General features: G+C 41.5%; 1 protein-coding gene across 4 annotated transcripts in view; it reads right to left on the bottom strand.

Annotated features, from left to right (window-relative positions):
- Positions 1-3,316: 3,316 nt before the first annotated feature.
- The window catches only part of LHFPL2 (LHFPL tetraspan subfamily member 2), a 187,505-nt gene continuing 167,010 nt past the window's right edge, over positions 3,317-23,811 (bottom strand). For all 4 annotated transcript variants that reach the window (XM_037801492.1, XM_037801490.1, XM_037801489.1 and 1 more), the window contains one exon: positions 3,317-7,253. In XM_037801492.1, coding sequence (XP_037657420.1) covers positions 6,997-7,253 — 257 coding nt within the window. In that variant the 3' untranslated portion in view covers positions 3,317-6,996. The remainder of the gene's footprint in view (positions 7,254-23,811) is intronic.

Here is a 23,811-nt window from a genome sequence, read left to right on the forward strand (position 1 = left end):
CCCAACTTTTTAATGTAGTTTTTACAAATTCTATCTTAATACATTGTATGTATAAAACCATAAATTTATCATTTTTTATGCATTTACATTTTAGAATCTGTAGGAAGTAAAAGCAGAGTTATTTACAGAAAATACATCAGTACTGGTATTTATATTTACTCATATGGTTACCTTTACCAGAGGCCTTTATTTCCTTATGCCCTTTTGATCCACTGACTAGTGTCCTTCCCTTTCAGTTTGAAGAACTCCCTTCATTGTTTCTTGTAGGGCAAATCTATTGGTGATGAGTTCCTTTAGCTTTTGCTATTCTGGGAATGTCTTAATCTTTCCCTCACTTTTGAAAGACAGTCTCACTGGATATAAAATTCTTGGTTGGTAATTATTTTCTTTCAGCACTTTAAATATTTCATCCCTCTGCCTTCTTCCTCCCTGGTTTTGATGAGAAATCTGCAGTTAATTTTATTCTGACTCCCTTGTATCTAACATGTTACTTTTGCAGCTTTTAGAATGCTCTCATCTTTAGCGTTCAGTAGTTTGACTACAGTGTGTCTGGGCCTGCTTCTTTTTGAGCGTATCCTGTTTGGGGATTGTTGGGCCTCTTGAATGTGTCTATCCATGTCTTTCATTAAATTTGAGAAGTTGTCTGCCATTATTTCTTTGGATATTCCCTTTGCCCCTTTTTCTTCTCCTTCTGGGACTCCCACAATGGGTATATTGGTACATTTAATAGTGTCCCACAGGTATCTTAGGCTGTGCTCACTTTTTTAAACTTTTTCTTTCTGCTCCTCAGCCTGAATCACTTCAATTTTCATATCTTTGAGTTTACTGATTCTTCTTCTATCAACTCCAATCTGCTGTTGAAACCCTCTAGGGAATTTTTCATTTCAGTCTTCAATTCCAGTATTTGTTTGATTCCTTATGAAAATTTTTTTCTTTATTGAGATTCTCATATTGTTAATTCTTTGCTTTCCCACTCTCCTTTAGTTCTCTTTCTGTTTTCCTTTATCTCCTTGAGCATACTGAGGATTTTTTTTTTTAAGTATTTGTCTAGTATGTTCAAGGTCTGGTCTTCTTTGTTGATGGTTTATAGGTCTCTATCTTTTTCATTTGGATCATTGTTTCTGGTTTCTTTGCCTTGTAATCTTTTGTACACTGTACATTTTAATATTCTAAAGTGTTCACTCTGGAACTGAGTTTTTAACCAGCTAGTGATAGGACAGAGATTTCCAAATAAACCAATGCAAAAATACCTTTCAGAGTCTTTGCCGATTGGCTGTGCATTGCTTGGTGCTCTCCTTCATAGTTTGGCCCTCCTGTCAATAAGATCAGCCCAAGGCAAATGTGAAGTGCAGGGTTCTCTCCATCTTTTCTAAGCCTGTGTCTTCTCCTGGGCTTGTGCTTACTCATGGCCATCTTCAGGAATTCAAATGTGCCCCCTACTCCCTATGAAACAGACTTTCTTCCCCTCCTGGGTGCTCTGTTATATAACTTAAAGCAGGAAATCCTTTGCTCAGATCGCTTGTACTTGTTTTTCCCACTGCATTAATAGTCCATAAGCTGCTTCTGCTTGCCTGGCAAGTATGAGAGAGCAAACCCAAGAAAAATTTCCTTGTTCTGTCTTTCAGGCTGTCACTGTATAGATTGGTACCGACATCCAGGAACCTATGTGCATAGTGGTTTCTCTGCTTCCTCTGGAATCTGGCCAGGGGCTCACAATGGGAGTGCAAGGTGGCTCCACACCACACTGGGGAGGGATGCGTAAGAAGCCAATGAGGGCACCATAAGCTTTTCTGTTTCTAAAGCCTTGTTTTCTTGATTTGGCACTTGTCCAGTTACAGCTCCCCTTTCACTTTTTTTTTTTTTTGAAGTTTTATTGAAGGCGTTTGTTAGTTTTTGCTAATAGTTCTAAGAATCGGTGTGGGGGTGGCACCCTGGAGCATCTTATACTGCCCACTTGGCCAACTGGGAACCTCCCATGTGATTTTGGCTTTGCGGCTTCCTCACTTCTTTGTGCATTTATCTGTATCTTTTGTACATAAGCCAAATTAGCAGGTCATTGCTTAAGATTTATCTTGCAGAATGTTTGAAAATGAGGAGAGGAAGCAGCAAGGAGAAAGAAAGAAGTAGGGACAGCAGTGCAGTGGTGCCAGCCAATTGTCTAAGCTGCTAATAGGGGTCTCTGAAATAAAGACAATTACTGGTTCTTGCTGCTTTGAATAATAGGCTAAAAGTTTCTTTTGATGTTCTTATTCTTTAGTGTTTGAGAGTTAGAAAAGGTTTCGAATTAGTGGAAACTACTACAGTAATACCCACTTAAAGGAAATGGCCAGGATAGTAAAGATGGTTAAGTTATTTTATATTAAGCAAAGACTTTTAACGTGTTTTAAGAAGTTCAGTCATGGAAAGTTGATGGAGTAACAAAATTGCTAGCTAAAAACTAAGGATGAAATAGGAAGCACATGTGTGGGTTCCCCAAACTGCTGAAATGTAAATCCAGGGTCCTTTCTCTTTTACATTAACTTTTGAGAAAGATATAATAGTTTAAAAAGCAACTGAAAATTTCAATTTTGCTTGAAATGATTTTTTTGGAAAACCTTTTTCTTTAGTGATTTGGATACCTTTGTCACTTTTAACTTGATTTCTGTTAGAAACCTGGTGGGCGTCAGGTATGTTCTGAAGCTAAAGCATAAATGTAGTTTCAACTGTCACAGGCCCTAGATTAGAGGAATAAATAGCCATTTTTATTTATTCTGTCAGATAATAAGTGCTTCATGGGATAGGGAAATTAAAATAAGAATTTACTAAAAGAGTAGTGTGTCCATCTTTGAATTAAGAAATTAGAATTCTATCTATCTACTGTAGGTGGGAATTGTTATGGCCAGTATTACCTCCCAGGTAATTTTTTTTTTTCGGAATAAGAGATTGTGTCCTTCAGTTTACTTTTTTCTTTGTCAATATTACACACTTTTTTAAAACACTGTTCGTAAACCTTTTTATCATTCTGAAGTATTTTCATATTTCACAGCCTTACTTTAAATATTTGTATAGTATTTGAAAGCTTTCTGTTCCTACTCATAATTATGTTGACTCTTTTCCAAGAAGTATTATATATTTACCTTCAGATTAAAGCTACCCTAAGGTAGGGATATATACATGTTACTAGTAAATGGAATAATTTAAAATACCTGAAAATATTTTTTTCTATGATCAAATTTATACATAAGTTAGTTGTTAAAATAACTTTTGACTGTTAGGTATTTTCATGATAAAATAATATTTTGAAGCCAAAATACTCAGACTTGAAGGAACCAGCATGAGTTTGCAAAATTTGATTTAATTCAGATCTGGGGAGGAGGTGGGGAGCAGGTTGTGAACATACATATGCACAGAAACCTAATCAATGCTAGACAATGTTTTAGTTTACAATAGGATAACCACAAATTTGAAGGCTCAAATTGAGTCCATCAGCTGTAAAAACAGTTTTATAATTGGCTCAAATGGCTGTTGAATTTCATATAGTGCTGAGTTCCTCCAAAGCACCTAATGACCCCCAACCTTGGAAGGAGCTTCACCACAGTCTGAGAAGAAATCCCAGTCTTGCCTTTAATTCCTTTGGCCCTTGGGAACCATTGCCACCCAAATACAAATGCAGGCCAGGGACTTCCAAGAGCCACATTATTGCACATAGAGGTCTGTTCTAAGCGAGACTCTCATGGCTAAAAAGGGTGTGAGATTAGCCCTTAAATAGTGGTCTAGCATTAACATGGCCTATAAAAGCATGTCAAGAAATAGCTCCTTTGTGATCATGTACCAACTACTAGTTACCACACTAACAGAAAAGGCAACGTGGCAGCTTCACATTTCACATGAAAGACTAGCATTAACTGGGCCTGGCGTGCTGGCTTGACATTCACATAAATCTAGTGATTATTTTAATTTAGACCCAGGAAAAAATTATTTCATACCAGTCTTTTCTTCACATAAGATTTGTGTAGCATTAAAATTGTTATGCGTTAATGACTAGGCCATGAAGGCAAAAGTGTGTAACTCTCCTTTGCCAAAACAGAAACATCTCTGTAGTGACACCTATCCAGTTTCCAAAAAAAAAAACAAAACATACACCTTTGTTATTGCACATCTTTCATACAGACTTGTGTATGTATTTTATATATATATACATTTTTAAATATGCTACACATAAAAAAAAAAGACTATGGCACTTTAAAGAATACATGTTTAACAAAGATCATCACACCACAGATGTTTGAAAACTATACAAGAACCCTTACACAGTTAATGCAACATTGTTGAATTAGCACACAGGTTTAAAGAATCCACAGAATCCAAAGCAAATATTTTTGCCTCTTTGGAAATCATTGAGAAACTCAGCTCATTATGAAACTTTCTTTAAGCACAAATGCAGGCAAAAATAAATAAGACCTTCCTGGTAGTAATAGTGGTCCAGTACATTAGATTTTTAGAATGAGGTGATCAGGTGGCTGAAAGAAAGTTATTAGAAAATTAGGTGTGGGCCAACAATCAGTCTAATTGCTTTACAAATTTCTTTCTAGCATGTTCCTCATGTTGAGTGGTTGTTATATAGCTATGCAAGAGAGCTTTTAGTCTGTAGTATGATTTTAGATGTTGGAAAGAGATGTTGTGTCTCATTATTTCATTCCTCCCAACCAAACCCATCTGATGGAGTGAAAGTTTAAAAGGCCCAACATTACCTTTTTATCCTCTGTTAGAGAAAACCATCTCCTCTTACTTAATAAGTCAGCGTTTAGGTAGGTTTCAGTGGTTTGGGGTTTTTTATATGTGTTTTTTTGGTATTCTGTAGCAAACTAATGAGATAAACACTGTCAGGTAAGTTTATTCTGGCTAAGAGGACACATTTTCACTTCTGACTGTTAACAGATTTATCTGTGGGTACCACTGCCTTAGCCAAAGAGCAGTCATTAAGGATGATCATGGACATGTTCAGAGATTTTCTCGATTTATCAGTTAACTTTGTTAGAACATTATAATCAGGTACAGGTGCCTGTCCAGTGGTTCCCATAGCCTATTTCCATGTGCTATTAGAGACACAGTTAATTTTTCCTGTGCCCTTTACTGTAGTTTGCTATGAGGATACCTATTTACCCCTTTTCTTAAAAAAAAAAAAAAAAAAGTCATAGGATTTATAGCTTCTTACTCTAAACTTTGGTCCAAGAATGGTGAACTCCTTAAGATCTGGTTCTACCCACCTCCCACCCCCAGCTCTTACTTAGCTCTTGTCTGTGTGGTAAGATGGTATAGGCCTAAAGACAAATTGAACAATACTTTAGTTGCTCCATTCCATATACATATAGCAATTATTTGTTCTGCATGGTTTTAGATTGACTGCTTTAAAATGACTCACTTGGGGCAAGGTTGTCAAGCCTGAGTCACGGTTCTTACCTCGTGGCATTTAGCACACAATACCTTTCACATAACCTAGAAGGTGCTTAGTAGTTATTTGTTAAACTTTCAAAACAAAGTCCTCAAGTGAGCAGGTTCATGAACCCAAAGAGACCTCTATACTTTTATCCTTCCAGAAATCTGGCAGGTCCACTCTACTTGCTTGAGTTGCTAAGGAACGCTTCTAAATCATTCTGCAATTCTGAAGCTTGTAGTGCCAGACTAGGTTCTTTCTGCCTGCTTTAATCATTCTGAAGTAAATTTGAGGTGGCTAAATACCATTTTCCTCACTGAAATAATTATATTGGTAATTTATGGAAACTAGGTTAAAAGTTCCTGAATCCTTTTTAATAGTGGTGTTCAATTCTTTTTGTAAACAGGTACAGACAGGTGCTTTGAGCTTGGTCTAGCTCTTAATTTTGCATTAATGCTCTACTCTACTTTCTTGGGAAGAAAGACTTTGATGCAACATACCAATTGCTGCTATTTAATGTTATTTCAGTCTCCTCTCAGAATCAATAGCAGTAATAGAAAAACTTCCCTGCCTAGCTCTCTTTTTCAGTGAAGAATGCCGTTCTCCTGTTGCTGGGGTTAGAAATACGGCAGCTGCAACACAGTTACCAAACAGTGGGAAAAGGTCTTCCCACAAGTGCTGAAATTTTGGCAAGTCTTCCCAGTGAACATCCGAATGAGCCACAGCTGGCTTGGAGACCTCTTGTCTCTGGAATGAGGAAAGAGTGAGGTTTCCTTTGGCATCAAAGCACAATCCTAGCACTGGGAGAAACACGTGATCTACAGCGGAAGAGGAGACTGACTAGGCCATTATTGGCACAAGCCTGGTTGCTGGGAAAAGGAATGAATTTGTCTTCATTTCATTAACAGGATTTTTCCTTTTATCCTCGTATGATTGTACAGGCCCTTAGTTTTTTCTTGACTCAAATTTCTGAAATCTTGGAGTGACAGTTCAGTTGATCCACTTAACCTGGAATTCAGCCTAGAATATGTTCCACAACAGGATGTCTTGCTATGCCCTTTAGCAGATATCCTACCCCCAGTAAGTTTGTCGTCTTCATGTCAGTCTCCACTTGAGACAAGTTGAAAGAATTAGCGGAAAACAGAACACTAACCCCAAACCTCTTTCTGAGGCAGGGATGCTCACAGACACACAACCTTGTGGCAGAAAAATGTCTCAAAACAACTTGCAAATCTGGCTAGAGGTGTCTTCTGTTATGAGAGAAACTACTGCCTTAAGGATTTAGATTTTTATCCTTCAGGAGCCCTGGGGAAGATGGGAGTCTGACAGAATTGTCAACTACAGGTCAGGGTTTATATACTGTTTTCATCTTCTGTCCCTTAAACTATGCACTGAGCCCTCCTGTTCAGTAACTGCTTAGCTGGATGTTGCCTCTCGTTGGTCCTGTTAAGGCCTGGGGCTGTGGAATGTGGCTTTGGTAGATAAAGGCTAGTTCCCCACTTGACTCAAACAATGAAATGAGAGATGGATTGTTTCACAGGATTACACAAGGAAGAAAATGACATTAATGTTTCTCTTCCAAGCTAAAGGAGGCAGATAAGGTTTTTCCCCTCTTCGATTTCTTCCTGTACTTTGTCACTGGAGGTTGCAATTTCTGCTTGTGCGGAGAAGACAGCGCAGACGAAGGTGAGCACCGTTCCCCCAATGGCGGTATAAAAGGCCCAGCCCAAGGAGCAGTCTCCAGGCTTGTAGGCAGATGCATAGTGTCCACAGTAGCCAATGGCCTTCTGGCACCCCCAGCCAGCAGGGTAGAATATCAAACCGAGGATAAGGAACAGACCTGCAGGACAGAAAATAAAACAACCACCCAGTCAGGTGAAGACTCCTGTAGCTCTAAAAAAAGCAAGTAACTGTACAGATCTGTTGTAACTGTTCCTGGGATTTGCTGGCTTTAGGCAAGGACATATGTTCTGCAATTAAAAAAAAAAAAAAATTAAGGACTGTTCCAAGTAAGTAATCTGACCTGATCAAAAGATATCACATTATTAGAAATATCTTCAGCCACTTTTAAACATGTTGTTATGTGAACCTACAAATACCTTCTCTTCTAGAAAGCAAACTAACTTGTCATTTCTTCTTTCAAAACTCATTGCAGTGAGCATTTCCCCTTTGGTCTAAGGCAGAGCTTGGCAAACTAAGACCCTCCCTCAAGCCAAATCTGGCCTGGGGCCTGTTTTTGTAAATAAAGTTTTATTGGAATGAAGCCATGACCATTCATTTATGGACCACCTATGGCTGCTTTTGTGCCAGAAGAGCATAATTGAATAGTTGCTTCATACCATATGGCCTGCAAAACCTAACATATTTACTATCTGGCCTGCAAAACCTAACATATTTACTATCTGGCCTTTTGCAGAAAAAAAGTTTGCCAACCCCTGGTCTAAGAAAATTCATACAGCACCATCTGATGTAGGTCTGGTTAAATGCAAGAGGTGGGGGAATGAAGGAGCCCAGCCTTAACCTGATTGTTAATGCCTTAAATAAGTCCATGAAGAGTCTGATTATGTTCACCAGCAACCTACAGCATGCCTGGGAGAAAGATTTCTGTATTTACATGAATAATAAAAAACAAACTGTAAAACTATAAGTATTTGTTATCTAGAGGCAAGACAGGAATAAGCTCTGTTTCCATTCTGCTGACCCTACCGTTCTGTCATACTAAATATCCGTTTTTCTATTCTTCACAGCTTTACTGCTCAGTGTGTAATTGGAATGCAGCAGTTAAGAGTTTTCCTCCCAGCCCTGAGGGGTTAGGAGGTACCACCAGGGCCAGAACTAGGGTGAGGCAAGCAAGGCACCCAAGGTGGTGCTCACTCTCAGGTGCCAGCTCTGCCCTTGCTGAGCCTGACAGTGAGGACACTGAGGGCTTCACCTGCTCACCCCGGCCCTGGCTACCACTCGCACAGCGGAAGCTTCTTGTAAGGAAGTCTGGATCCTGAAATGACAAAGGTAACCTAATACCCCCAAATCTTACCCAACAAAGCCTTCTTGGTAGAAAGTGTTCTTTAAAGGTCCTTCACCTGCTAAATTCTGCAAGAGGAGGATGGCTTAATTCTGTGTGGCAGGAAAAATCTTTTTTTTCTGAAAAATCACACATATATAATTAAGATTACTAAATCATTGCCCAAAATCCTGCTTTTCGGATACCTTGGAATAGCAATTCTATCCTTATGAATTAATTTTGGCTCTAAGTTCTGTCTTTCTTCCTACCTGGACACTTCCAGATCACTTACAGCAACTTTCCTTTCGAGAACATAACTGAATTTGTTGGAGTATGAGGTCTGCAGGAAGGTTGAGGACAGTGTTTTCAAGTCATCTGGCTTCAGAGCTGAGTCACTCTGCTCACAACTTTCAGAGTTGTCTTCATCCTATAACGACATCTCCCAGCACAGTGTGGGAGTTCACTACTAGGGTAGTTATTGGGTCTCATTCTCCCCTACCTCAAATTAATCCCACTGCTCAATTCAGTTAATGGCCTTAGGGGTGAGTAGAGAGAATACGTTCATATGTTCACTCTCTGAAGGAAAAAAAATGTCTTTCTAACCCTGCAACCCTTTATTTTTCCATAGGTCTGAGTATGGGAACAGGGGTATGCAGCTAGGGAAATGTGATCCAGAGTGGGGAAGTGTAAGTGAAGCCGGAGTGGAGCAGCAGAATGAGGCATTCCAGAGAGATGTGATTAGAAATTACTGGGAACAGGAGCCAGTTCCCCCAAAGATAAAGGCAGCCAGTGGAGAATGTACTGGTACTCTGGAATTTGGAAAGTCCTGAACCAGTGATCTTGGGTTGGGTCTCTGCAGCAAAGTCAAAGGCTAGCAATCATGTAGCAGAAAAGCCCTTAAGGTCTCGCATTAGATTAGAACACAAACAAGCAAAATGATGGACCATGGCAAAGACTCACTAAATTAAGAGGTAGTTCACCTGTAAATTAAGAGCTCTGGTTTTGAAGTAAGATAGATGTTTGAATCCAGGCCCTGCCGTCTATGAGCTGGCTAACCTTAGAAAAGTTTAACCTAAGTCTGATTCCTCACCCAGAAAATGGGACTAATCCTTAACTCATATTTTCTACACCTTAACAACACAAAAACTGGAACATACACTAGCAGCCTGACATAGAGCCCTCCATGGATAAACAAGTTTAAAATTATGAATAAGCAGATCAGCAACTTTTTGAGGGCATATTTTGAAAGGTATACTAATGTGTGGAGAAGGGAGGACACCAGGCTACCCTTGAAAGAAGAAACTTCTCTCCATCTACAAAGAAGTTTACTCAACTAAGGAGACCTAAAAGGATTTAGCCAATTCTTTTTACTATGCCTAAGACCCAGTTAAATCCTATCTGCAACCCCACCATTTCCCCTAAGAAATCTCACCTATCCTTGGGTAAAGAGGAGTAGATTTGAGGGACTGACAAATGGGTTTTAGGGGATCTTGGTAGTTCTCTCCTGAAGTTACCACACCAGGCGCCTCAATGAGGCACCATTGCTGGTGGCCTCTCTTACATGTAGCCTCCAAGAGTAGGCCCCAGGCAAGGGAGCATCAGCTGCTCTCCCTTAAAAAAACAAGTTGTTCATATTTGAACTGTGTCTCCAATTAAATATTAATTGCACACTTTGTTTGTATTACATGGCTTCAACAAGCCCAGTAACACTGTAATATGAATTCATTTTAATATATTAGGTCCAGGAGACAGAAAGCATGGAGTTCATGCTCCAGTACTTCTCCTTAGCTCTCTTAAGTGTTCCCATTTCTAACAGCTCAGATGGGATTGCTGAGGTGCCACAGGCCACCTCAGGAATTTTGTGGCTGCTACTGACCCAACCCATTTGTGAGTAAGTATAGCAGGGAGACGTTGCCTATCATGTAAGGTTGCCTGCTGTGCTTATGAGTTTGCTGAAAGCCTCAGTTTAAATATTTATAAACCCCCAGGGAAGTCCACATAGGAGGGTAATAAAAAGTGAGCTGTGGTATGTCTGCAAGTCCCAGTGGATGCCATGTGTGCTGAAACCACCTGCTCTCAACCCAGGCAGTCAATGTAGACAAACACAAGAGGACCTTATTCAAATTCTCATGGGGCAGTGGAAAGAAGTTACCACAGTCCACCCTCCCTGCTGGTGGAACAGCGGATGGGCCAGAGTGGACCTTTCCTCCTAGCATTCATCAGTGTTGTCATTAACATGGGTGATGCCATGAATACATAAGGTTTATGTCTGACTGTGAGACACAAAACAATGTGTCTCTGTGGGGCTTCAGATAAGCCAAAATTTTAAAAAGAAAGAAAAGAAAAGCTATCCACATTTCTCATTTTCTCTGGGTCTTTAGAAAAAGCCTCTTCTACCAAAGGACTCCAGGAAGTTTAGTGACTCAGGTAGTCCTCTCAGTTCTCACCTCAAGAGGTCCTGAGCAGGGAGGCAAGGTCATTAATCAGCCCAGCACTGCCGCCCCCCCCCCCCCCCCCGCACCGGCAGTGGCTCCTGGTCCCTACAAGCATCCATTGGCCTGGCACAGATATCATCTCAGCAGATTCTTTTTCCTCCTTAATAAAATTATGGAGAAAAAGTCCACAAAGATTTCTCATTTCTAAAAGTAAAATACAAATTACTTTCTCTGACCTTGAAGGCCCTATGTGCTCTGGCTCCCTGTATATCTCTGCTCGCCTCCTGCCTTTCTCCTCCAGCCACACTGGCCTCTTCCTTGTACTCACCAAGCATGCTTGGGCCTTTGCACTTGACATTCCTTCCACCTGCAACACTTCTTCCAGAGAGCTGTCAGGTCATGATCAGTCAAATGTTACCTTCTCAGTGTGGGCTTCTGTGTCACTCTAAAATTTCAACTCCTCTACCTCACTTATTACTAACATATTACATATTAGTTTGAGTCATATGAAACTCAACATTTGACAGTGTTTTTACCCACAAAAAGCCATTTCATATTTTTGATTATTATCTGTCTCCATCCTAGATTTTAAATCCCCATGAGGGCAAGGATCTTTATATATTTGCTTTACTTCTATAAAAGCAGTGGCCAGAATAGTGCCTGGTATATAGTAGATGCTTGAAAAAACTTTATTCAAAGTTAATAAAACTTGTTTTGTAACAAAATATTTCTGAACCATCATGCCTCTGGGGGAAAAACAGTAAAACAACTCTTCAGCAAATATCAACCAATAAAAATGAAATGTGTCTGCAAGAAAGAAAATGGAGACCCTTGGCTTTTGGCTTATCCAGCCACACTGCCCTTTTCTAGGTCTGAGAGTCCCAGGGTTTAAGAAGCAAACTTGTGCCTGAACTTCCAGATGGGCTTGATAATAACAGTTCTTGAAAGAGAATTTAAATTGATGACTTCACAAATGAGCATGTGAGACACAACCAAGTTTGTTTCAAACTTGGCATGGTTTTCCTAGTTCTCAATTTGGATGGACCTTGGTCAAGGGTTATGTCCAGGGACCAAAAGGAAGGTGAGATGGCTCTGGGTTGAGTTTGACCTAGGAGCCAGAAAATAGTCTGATTTCCTTCTGCAGCTATTAAAAAAGCACTTCCTGAAGTTAGCTTCTAAGTGGTCTCCGGGGCCTTTCCATCACTTTGCCTTACTGCCCCATTGCACTGTTGTTTGGGGGCATGCATGTGTGTGTGTGTTTTCTGGAGGGTGATGGAGAAATTAAGATAGGTCAGTGAGCATTTGCTTTTTTTCCAGTCCTATCTTCTTTTTTGCTGACAGCCTCCCAGCTCACTGTACCAAGAGGGTTAGATGATGCCAGCATCTGCTGACCTAGGGTCATCCTTGGGGGTTGACTCAACCTTATCTGGAGAAGAAAAAAATATATAGTAAGTGAAAAGAAACTAATGGTCAGTCACTGGGACTACCCTACAGTTACCACCACAAACCAGAGACTGAGCCCTGAAAACCTCCCTGACAAGCACCATATGCTGCAGGCCCTCTCAGATCAGTCAGCTCCAGCTGGCCCCATACCCACAACTCCCTTGCCCCTCTCCTATGTTAGTAATATCCCTCCACCACCATGGCCACAACCCTGGATTCCCAGAAATTCTATCTTTCGACACAGGAATTTCAGAGTCTCTATGGAGAACCTAAACATGTGGTTTGCATTTTTAACTCAAATAATTAGACGATGAGCTCCGTGAGGGGTGTTCCCAGAGCCTAGGACACAGAAGGTGCTAAAGAAATGAATAAAACACTTCCCAGAGCCCCTTCTCCTACTGTCAACTGCAACACCTCCAGCCCCATCCAGAAGAGTAAAGTTATGGTCCTATTTTCTGTGCAGCATTCAGCACCCACTGTGGCCAGACCAGAAACAAAAATTATGTATCTTGGGTCATTTTCTTGCTACTTCCCTAGAATCAAATAATACAATATCAAATATAAGTTTTAATCCCTTAGGTAGACAGGAAAACATCTCCATAGTCCTGCCAAGCCCCCAATTCTGGAAAGACTAGGAGTCTGGAAAGACTAGGAGTTGCTGAAGAATACTATTTTACTTGGTCTGAATATGACCAACCCACACGTAGGAGTATAGGATGCTAAGAATAGGGAAGCCAATCTGAACCACAGCTCTTCAGCTTGTGAAGGAAGCGAGAAAAGGCTCAGTGCTATTTCACAGCTTTCCCTGGCCTTTTTAGTGCCGCCTCTTTCCCTGAAGATCAGTCATTACTTGCTGGCAAAAAGACTGGAATCAAGATTTCTTATCTTTTGTAGGTCACCCACCATATTTGTACAGAAGAAAGCCATTTTTTCTGGCCTGAAAAGTGTGAGAACTATCGGCTGGCTCCCATTTTACAGAATAACTGTTTGAACAAGTGAGTCTTCAGACAGCACTCCTACTTCCTCTTCAGACAGGCTTCCAGTCTAAATAGTAAAGCCTGACTAGACCCTCGGTCTGCAAAGGAAATTCTCTAAGGACAGGAACAAAAGACAAGGCCATCTACCACTGCAACAGCAACCTGCAAAGAGGCCAACACTTGGCCTCCACTGAGTCATAATCAAGAAGCTCATTCTAAAGCTATGCAATATCCCAATGTGTCTGCATGGTGAGTTGCCATCAGGCAAATGATAGGAGCTCTGTTGAAAGTAGCTTTTGATAAACTTGGGCTCCAATTAGTAATTCCTAAGGAACGTCCACTGAGTGCACACTATGTGCTCATCCCCATGTCCAGTGCATCAGTGAACAGCCATGGCAGGGACAAACGAATAGGATGGTGTAGAATTTCGTAGGCTTTAAGCACTTACAGGTCAGTGATGTTCAATGAATCTGACCACACTACACTTGAGCCCTCATCCACCTGGAAATATCCGCTACATCCCAGTTCAGGTGTCACCTCTACCTGAAACATCTGTCAGTACTTCCTGCCAGAATGTTGTTATTTTTGTGCTTCATGGACATCCCTCTTCTTCAGTTCTTTAACATGTTATGTTATTTTTGTGTATTTATTCAAGAACAATTTACTGAGTTACCTACTATGTGCTGGATGCTATTCTAGGCTGTGAAGATAAAGCAGTTCCCCAACAGGACCCTGTGCCCCTTGAGGGCAGGGAAGCTTTATTCCTCTTGGTGTCTGCCATATTCAGCACACTTTCTGACACTTAGGATCAGGTACTCAATGTTTACTGAATCAACACTTAATTTTCATAAGATATCACAATTTTGTTTAAATTCAACAATAAACCTGATGGGTGTCACAGTTAACCAAGGTCAAAAGTTCAAATTCTTTCTGACTCTGAAACAGTCATTAACTCATTTAGGAACACAGCAGGAGACCATCTAACTGCTATCAAACATCCATTCCCCTCCTTACATTTCTCTGAAAAAAATGGAAAAAATCACACAGGGTTATCTATCCATATCAGGTCTGCCCTGTGACTCAGAGGTCTGGGCCACAGACCCAACTAAGATAGTCTGAGACCCAGTCATTATTCATCCAGCTCAGTTCTACAGCATAATGCTAGGAGGCTACCCCTGCCCCCCTCTTCCCAACAAGTAAGGCAAGCCAGGTGAGAGAGTGACTGGCTTCCTGTAGCCCATCCCTGTTCTGGGGCACAATCCAGCATTCCAAGCTAATTGGGGATGATAGCTTCATCTTTACCCATACAAAAAAGGATACTTTTACCAGCAAGGTCAGGAAGTACTAATAGTACATCCCAAGTAATGCCATCAACATGGTGATGTAAGACATCCCCTAGAAAAGTCTCCCTTCAGAAACCAATACAAGCACAAATCCCACTTGCTTGGAACACGGGAGGGTGATAGAGACTGGAGAAGGACTCCACAAATGCTGAATCGAAGAAAAAGAAAAAGAAAAAAAAAAAGAAGCCAAAATGGGTAGATTTATGACCCAGACCTGCCAGTCCGGACCTCTCCCTCTCACTCATGCGCAGCTTAAGAGTCACAGAGGCAGCATGGATACAGAAGTGGATACAGGAGTGGATACAGAAAACAGAGCCACTCACAGCAGTAACTTAGAACCCCACACAAATGCAGTCACAGAGACCCAGGGTGGAACACAAGTGGCTGGCAAGTGCATGTATACCAAAATGGCCCCCAGGAAATAAAAGAGACTGTGGCAGAACGGTTGGCAAGAGGTGCATATACTCAATCCAGTCTCTGTTTGCTAGACCACCTAAGGGGGGGAGATTAAAAAAAATGGACCTTCTTGAACATTGACCCCATCTGGCTCCCCAGGGTGGGATGTACTAACATACATAACAAGAGGCAGAAAAGCCTCTTGGGAAAAAAGGTTAGAGGAAACAAGAAGATGGTGGCACACAGAGGTGTGGAATTTAGTTAGTCCTCTAGATCAACTAGTAAATAGCCAGGAACAACTAATGAATAGTCTGGAAAACCTGATGGGGGGCATCCATAAGTGTTCACACATCAAACACCAGTCAGGAATAGGTGGAATGGCTGAGATTGCAGTGTAAAAACTGCGGACCAGAGCCCCTTCCTCTGGCATGGCAGGCTGTGGGAGAAAGAGGCAGTTCCTGCCGAGAGCAAGGGAATGTAGCTCAACCAAGCTCCAACTGTGGTTTTAATTTAACAAATTCAAACTATTGAATACAACCTACAAGCACAGATAAGCCCTGAGCAAACAGGAATCTGTGGTTCCTCCTGGCAGAGAGGAGGCAGGGCTGAAGGAAAAATATAAATAAATAAAAAGTATATATACATACACACACACACAACTAAATAAAACCAGAGGCTTTTGGAGATGGCTGAGCTCAGCATACTGGAAAATGGCTATGTCCCAAAAAAGGGGGCACAGAGAACTGGATACAAACTCCAGCTGACTGGTGAAACTGAAGGGCTGGAGACTGGCTCTGAAAAGGGGCTTTTGCTCTTTTTCCTTTTCTTTCATTCTCTCATTCTAAGCAGTTCATTAGAGAAAGCCTCAGGCATTTTCAATTGTTAGCCCTTGACCCAGACAAGGGTGGAAGTAAGAGAATCAGAGAGACAAAGGAGGAATTCAAGTGTAGAAGATAACTCCCCAAAAGGTGTACCTTCCCTAAGAAAAGGGGGGTGGGGCCCAGCTAAAGTGGCTGCCCTCCCTCAGGGAACTCAGACCCAAGTGCCCGGGGGAAAACAAACAAACCAAAAACAACTTAAGCTTGGCTTCTGACAACCTTGGCCCCTTGACTAGGACTGGGCCAACTGAATAAAAGGGACCACACCTCTTTATGCTGGTGAGGAGCTACAGGCTGAAAAATGCCACTTGGTGGGCATGATAGGAAAAGCACTGAGTCCAGAGGCCTCACAGGAAACAGACAACCTGCTTCTCAGGGACACTTGATACTGATTACATCTTAACTTCTGAGACCTGGGCCTATCTGGTCTGGGAAACTCTGATTGGGGTAATCAAGGAAACCAGATGCCAAGAGAACAAAAAATTTTCAGTCACCTTAGGAGAAACAAAGCTATGGCCCAGTCAAAGGAACAAACTTACACTTCAACTAAGATACAGGAATTGAAACAACCAATTATTAATCAAACAAATCTCCTAAATCAATCCAAAAATCAAATCAACAGTTGAGGGAAGATATGGCAAAAGAGATAAAGGATATAAACAAGATACTGGGCGAACATAAGGAAGAAATCGAAAGTGTGAAAAAACAATTGGCAGAACTGATGGGAATGAAAGGCACAATACAAGAGATAAAAAAAACAAAATGGAGACATACAACAGCAGATTTAAAGAGGCAGAAGAAAAAATTCATGAACTGGAGGCCAGGACAGCTGAAATCCTACACATAAAAGAGCAGATAGGGAAAAGAATGAAAAAATATGAGCAGTATCTTAGGGAACTGAATGACAACATGAAGCACATGTCCCAGAAGGACAAGAAAAGGGAAAAGGGGCAGAAAGAATAACGGAGGAAATAATCACTGAAAATTTCCCATCTCTTATGAAAGATAAAATTACAGATCAAAGAAGCACAGCGTGCCTCAAACAAAATAGATCCAAATAGATCTACGTCAAGACACTTAATAATCACATTATCAAATGTCAAAGACAGAGAATTCTGAAAGCAGCAAGAGAAAAGTGATCCATCATGTACAAGGGAAGCTCTATAAGACTATGTGCAGATTTCTCAGTAGAAAACATGGAGGCAAGAAGGCAGTGGTATGATATATGTAAGATATTGAAGGAGAGGAACTATCAACCAAGAATTCTATATCCGGCGAAGCTGTCCTTCAAAAATGAGGGAGGAGACTCGGGCAAGATGGCGACATAGAGAGGAGTGGAAGCTAAGTAGTCCCCCTGGAACAACTACAAAAAACCAGAAACAACTAGTAAATAATCCAGAATAACTGCAGGGGGACAAACGAGACCATCCACTCATCACACACCAACCTGAATTGGGAGGAATGCCCGAGAACACAGCATAAAATCTGTAAGTAAAACCTGCGGAACCAGGTCAGGAGACCCCCTCCCCCATAGCCCAAGCTGCAAAGCCGCGTGGTGCCAGAGAGAAGCTCTCTCCTAGCAAGCGAATACGGCTCAGCTGAGCTCCAACTGGGGTTTTAAGTAGCGAGTGTGAACTGCTCACTACAGGTACACAGCCCCAAAAAACAGACAGAGGCTTTGGGTGACGACTGACCTGGGAGAGCCGGAGGGTCGCCTTCACTGGGTCTGAAGGGGACTATCTGTTTCTTTTTTGGCTCAGTGGAGAAAGCCCCAGTCATTTTAAGTTTCCAGGGCTGTGACTGGGGGAAGGGCGGAGACAGCACAAGCAGAGAGAGAGAGAGACCATTGAAATGCTAATGACCTCCACCTGGGGGTTCTGTCTTCTCTAGGAGGAAAGGGGTGGGGCCCTTTCCATTCAGAACCAGACCCCAGAGCCTGGGGGAACACAGCCATACCTCCTCACACCAGTCAAGAATTATAGGCTAACAGGCGTCACCTGCTGGGCAGAAAAGCACAGTGACCTGAGGCATCAAAGGGTGGAGCAATTTTCTAAGACACACCCACAGGGAAACCAGATACTGAATATTTCTTCGCTCTGGGACCTGAGCCTGTTCTGGTCTGGGAAAACCTGATTTGGATAACCAAGGAAACCATGCCTAGACAACAGAAAATTACAACCTACACTAAGAAAAACAAAGTTATGGCCCAAAGGAACAAACGTACACTTCAACTGAGATACAGGAATTTAAACAACTAATGCTAAATCAATTCAAAAAGTTTAGAGAAGATATCGCAAAAGAGATAGAGGTTGTAAAGGAAGCACTGGACATGTATACGGCAGAAATCAAAAGTTCAAAAAACCTACTAGTAGAATCTATGGAAATGACAGGCACAACACAAGAGATGAAAGACACAATGGAAACATACAACAGCAGATCTCAAGAGGCAGAAGAGAACACCCAGGAACTGGAGAACAAAACACCTGAAAGCCTACATGCAAAGGAGCAGATGGAGAAAAGAATGAAAAAATATGAGCAACGTCTCCGGGAACTCAAGGATGAAACAAAGTACAATAATGTACGTATCATTGGTGTCCCAGAAGGAGAAGAGAAGGGAAAGGGGGCAGAAGCAATACTAGAGGAAATAATCAATGAAAATTTCCCATGTCTTATGAAAGACATAAAATTACAGATCCAAGAAGCACAGCATACTCCAAACAGAAGAGATATGAATAGGCCTACGCCAAGACATTTAATAATCAGATTATCAAATGTCAAAGACAGAGAGAGAATCCTGAAAGCAGCAAGAGAAAAGCAATCCATTACATACAAAGGAAGCTTCATAAGACTATGTGCGGATCTCTCAGCAGAAACCATGGAGGCAAGAAGGAAGTGGTGTGATGTATTTAAGATACTGAAAGAGAAAAACCACCAACCAAGAATCCTGTATCCAGCAAAGCTGTCCTTCGAATATGAGGGAGAGCTCAAAATATTTTCTGACAAACAGACAATGACAGACTTTGTGAACAAGACACCTGCCCTACAGGAAATACTAAAGGGAGCACTACAGGGTGATAGAAGACAGGAGTGCGTGGTTTGGAACACAATTTTGGGAGATGGTAGCACAACAATCAGTTATGTGTTCATCCTGGACATTTGGCTGCATCCTGCAATTTTCATCCTGCAATTTGATCACTGAAATCTGTCGGAGAAAATACACCAATCTGGTGCCAGCACGGTGGAAGATATTGCCTGAGGCTTGTGGTGTTGGACCTTCTTGACCAGCTTCTTTTCATTTCTCATCTCCTGGGAGGACAGTATATATTAGGGTTCAATACTGGGTTCTCCAGAGAAACAAACAGGTTCTCTCTCTCTCTCTCTCTCTCTCTCTCTCTCTCTCTCTCTCTCTCTTTCATTCTCTCAATCTCTCACCCTCTCTCTCTTTCTCTCACAGCCATGGAGATTGCCAATTTCTATTGAGCAGGCCAAGAGTTGAGAATTCTGATGAAGGTGAATTTGAATTCCCCGGGTGGGACTGGCTGGTCGAAGCGGAGGCTGGAATTCTTTCTGAAGGCTGAAATCCTCAGTAATAGTTTCGGGACCTGCAACTGATTGGATGACAGGAATCTCCTCATTGCTGGGGGCAGTCTCCTTTGTTGACTGTGGTTGTAGTCAGCCAAAGATGCAATCTACTGAGTATAGATGCTAATCCATCTACAAAAACCCTCACAGTCCGGCCAGTGCTTACTTGACCAAACAGCTGTACACCATGGCCTTGCCAAATTGACATGTGAATTTAGCTATCACAGAGTGCAAACATCTCTTTGACCCCATTTGCTACACTTCTACATTATTGAGGCTTGAGTGTTGATGTCAGTGTCTTAGAGTAGAATCAGTCTCTTCTTGCCAGTCATGAAATGGATGACATGTGGCTGCATGTGTTGCCCTCACAGCTCTGACCACAGCTTTCTACTCCACCCAACACACTGCTAAGGATTCTCACTGTGCTCCCATCAAGAGTGGGTCTTCTGCCAGGGCCCACCAGGCTGTGAATCACTGGTGCTCCCAAACCTTGTGGTAATTCCCATGTGAGACCCCAGCTGCTGCCAATGCACCCTGTTGCCAAGAAGGTGGGCTTGGATGGGAGAAGTTAATTGCATGGAAGAAGTTAATTGCAGCCACCTTACACCCTATATGATTTTATTTTATTTTTCAGATTTTCAATAGATTTGGCTTTCTCTTTTCTGCAAAATTAACTGAAATAATAAGGAGAAATAAGTGTCCCAAATCCCTCCAGCAACCTGAGATTTGCTAGTGAAGAATGGCTGAAGGCTTTTCCTGCCAGCAATGTGAGATCCTGGTCTGGTTCTTATACCATTACCCTATTTTCTCTCCTCTGCCTCAGATAAAGATGTCCTTAATCTCTTCACAAAGCTGGAATTCCTTTCATTCTCATTTTATTTGCTCAAACTCACAGTGTAAAATGTAGCACACATTTTTGTAGCAATTTCCACTCCACCAAGAGCTTAAAGCAAAGTCAGGTGTCAGGCAAGCCCACAGGGTTCTCTTGCAGCAAACCACCCTGGGCAGGGCACCCTAAGCTTTTCATATCCTGCTCCTGTTTCTGTCCATGTCCCTCCATTATGGAACATTTCCCTAATGAGTCCCATCCAGAATTTAATTCTTCCCCTCCTGGCCCCTGCTCTGCACTTAGCTCATAAACCCTCAGCTCCAGTGCCTGGGGTCCAGCTCCTGGGCTTGTGCTTTTTGGGACAGCCAGTCCTAGATCTGGGTATGCAGCACCAGTTCCCATGCCAGCTGAAGTCCTCCCACAACTCCCTCTGCCATATTTCCAATGGGTGGTCCCTGTATGCCAGACCTGCTATAACAAATACTATACACTGTTGGGCTTAAACAACAGGAATTTATTGGCCCACAGTTTTGGAGGCTAGAAGTCCTACATCAAGATCTTGGTAGGATCATGCTTTCTCTGAAGTCTGTAGCATTCTCTGCTGGTTTGCTGACAATCCATGACTCAATCTCTGCCTCCAATAAATGACCATCTCTCTCCCCTTCTGTCTCCTCCTCTGGTGTCCAAATTCCCTCTGCTTATAAGGACTCCAGTCATATTATTGGATTAGAGCCACCATGATTCTGTTTGACCTCACTTTAACAACTTCAAAGGTCTTATTTACAGATGAGTTCACATCCACAGGACCAGGCTTTGGGCTTGAACTGTCTTTGGGCGGGACCTGATTCCATCCATAACATGGATCATCTTTCCTTCCAGAACAGCAACCCAAATTTCTCTTTCCAAAACTTCTATGAGAGCACAAGGTTATGTGGGGTCTCTTCATTGAAGAGCACCTTCATAAAGTCTCTCATGTGAACTCACATGATAAAGTGTGACTGGTATTTATGTTTGGACCATGCACTGTCATTTCAGTACCCTCTGCAGGTGATGAGGTTATAACTGTCTCCACCACACTCCCCTCTGGGTGATCACGATTGCTCAGATAGTACCACTCAATAACAGTGGGAAGCTCCTCCACTCCATAAGGTAAGTTTCAATTCTGGTGGCTGGATTCTGAGGAACTGCAGTTCAACATGCCATTTGGCAATCCCCAAATATCTTTACTTGATGCCTGGAAGGTCATTATCAGTTAGCAGGGAAAAAATAACTCTATTAAACAATCATAAATGCACAGATCCCCAAGATGAAGTTAAATGGCCACCAGTGTGATGGTGATGTTCGCGTGTCAACTTGGCCAGGTGGTGGTGTCTATTTGTTGGTTCGAGTGAGCACTGGCCTGACTGCTACTGTAAGGGAATTTCATGGACTTAACTCATCAGTGGTTTGACTGTATCTCTGGGTGATGGCATCTGCGGTCGGCTGAGGAGATGGACTTCAGAAATGAGAGTCATCTCCTCCAATCAGTTGAAGCCTCTGAAGGGAGAAATGATGATTTCAGCAGTCAGAAGAGGGAATTTCCATCTCTGCTTCGGCCGGCCGGCTTCTCCCGGGGAGTTCACTGAAAACCTTCATCAGAGTTCCCAGCTTGCAGCATTCTGTATGGAATTTGGACTTGCCCATTTCTACAGTAGCGTGAGACAATTTTTATAAAAATCTCATTATGTTTACAAATATCTCCTTTTGGTTTTGTTTCCCTAGAGAACCCTGAATAATACAATTACCTATCAAACCACAAAAAAAAAAAAAAAAAAATGAGGGAGAGTTTAAAATAATCTCAGACAGACACTGAGAGGGAGTTTGTGAACAAGATACCTGCTCTACAGGAAATACTAAAGGGAGAAGACAGATAGGAAAAGACAGGAGAGAGATTTGGAGCACAATACTGTGTGATGGTAACACAATAATGTAAGTACACTGAACAAAGACGACTGTGAGTAAGGTTGAGGGAGGAAGGTTTGGGCAGGTAGGACGATGGGGAAGGACAGAAGATAAAAATTAGGACTGTATAACTTAGTAAAACCTAGAGTGATCAATGATTGTAAGTAAGTGTACAAATATTTTTGTACATGAGGGAGAACAAATGAATGTCAACTTTGCAAGGTGTTAAAAATGGGGTGGTATTGGAGAAAAAAATACAATCAATGCAAACTAGAGTTTATAGTTAACAGTAACATTATAATATGCTTCCACTAATTGTAGCAAAGGCAATATACCAAAGCTAAATGTCTCTAAGAAGAGGATATAAGGGAGAGGTTTGGGGAGTCTTGGTGTTGGTGTTGTCTGACTTTTTTATAGTATTTTAATTTTATTTTTTCTTTTGTTGCTTTTTAGTTGTCACTTTTTTCTTTTTTTTTTTTTTTCTTTTTACTTTTTTCACCTTATCCTCTTTCTTTGTGGAAGAAATGGAAATATCCTTATATAGATAATGTTAGTGAGTACATAACTATGTGATTATACAGGGAACCATTGATTGTGTACTTAGGACGGAATGTATGGCGTGTGAATAAAACCATCTAAAAAACAAAGGGATACAAGTGCTGGAGAAAATGTGGAGAAAGGGATGTACCTAATCACCACTGGTGGGGAAGTAGAATGGTGCAGCCCATCTGGAGGGCAGTGTGGTGGTTCCACAGGAAGCTAAGCATGGGATTGCCATATGGTCCTACAACTTGGTTATTGGGTATATACTTGGAAGAAGTGAAAAGAGGGACATGTAGGGACATTTGCACGTGGGGTTTATGGTGTCAGTATTCACTATTTACAGTGGATGGAAGTGACCTAAGGATACATTGACTGATGAATGGAGTGGCAATCTGTGAATGGAATGTTGAACTGCTACAAGGAGGAGTGCAGTTGTGAGGTGAATGGACATTGAGAACAGTATGTTGAGTGAAACAAACAAGAAATGAAAAGAAAAATATTATAATGCCTCACTAATATGGACTAAACCTAATGTGCAAACTCTGAGAATTGAGTCTGAGAGCACAGGTTAAAAGGAAGGCTTATTGTGAAGGTTCCTAGATTATAAGCTCTTACAGCAGTTACATCTATTCCTGGTTATTTCTAAACTCTGAGTTGGTGAGCTCTTTGTTTATACACAAACATATATATATATAACCTTGTCAGTCCCTGGAACTTTGGATGTCTGTGTGACTCCTGAGAGTCAAGAGCCAGAGTCTGGCAGCTATGAATGTCAGCATTATCCCATACAGCAAATGTTAGAGTCTGAAAAAAGAGATCATTCTTCAATTGGAGATATGAATGAAATGGACTTGGTTAGGACTATGGTAAATCAGACTGAAGGGTAAAGGATGATATTGATGGTGTTTTTGAAGTTTCAGCTTCTGTGTAGTACCAAACGAAGAGATGTTTATTAGGTGCAAGATCTATTTGACTTGTAAGGTCAGTTTATTCAAACAACATAATTACATGGAGCATTGATTGGGGAGTG

Source organism: Choloepus didactylus, chromosome 13 (assembly GCF_015220235.1).
Source record: "Choloepus didactylus isolate mChoDid1 chromosome 13, mChoDid1.pri, whole genome shotgun sequence".
In the NCBI taxonomy this organism is placed as follows: domain Eukaryota; kingdom Metazoa; phylum Chordata; class Mammalia; order Pilosa; family Megalonychidae; genus Choloepus; species Choloepus didactylus.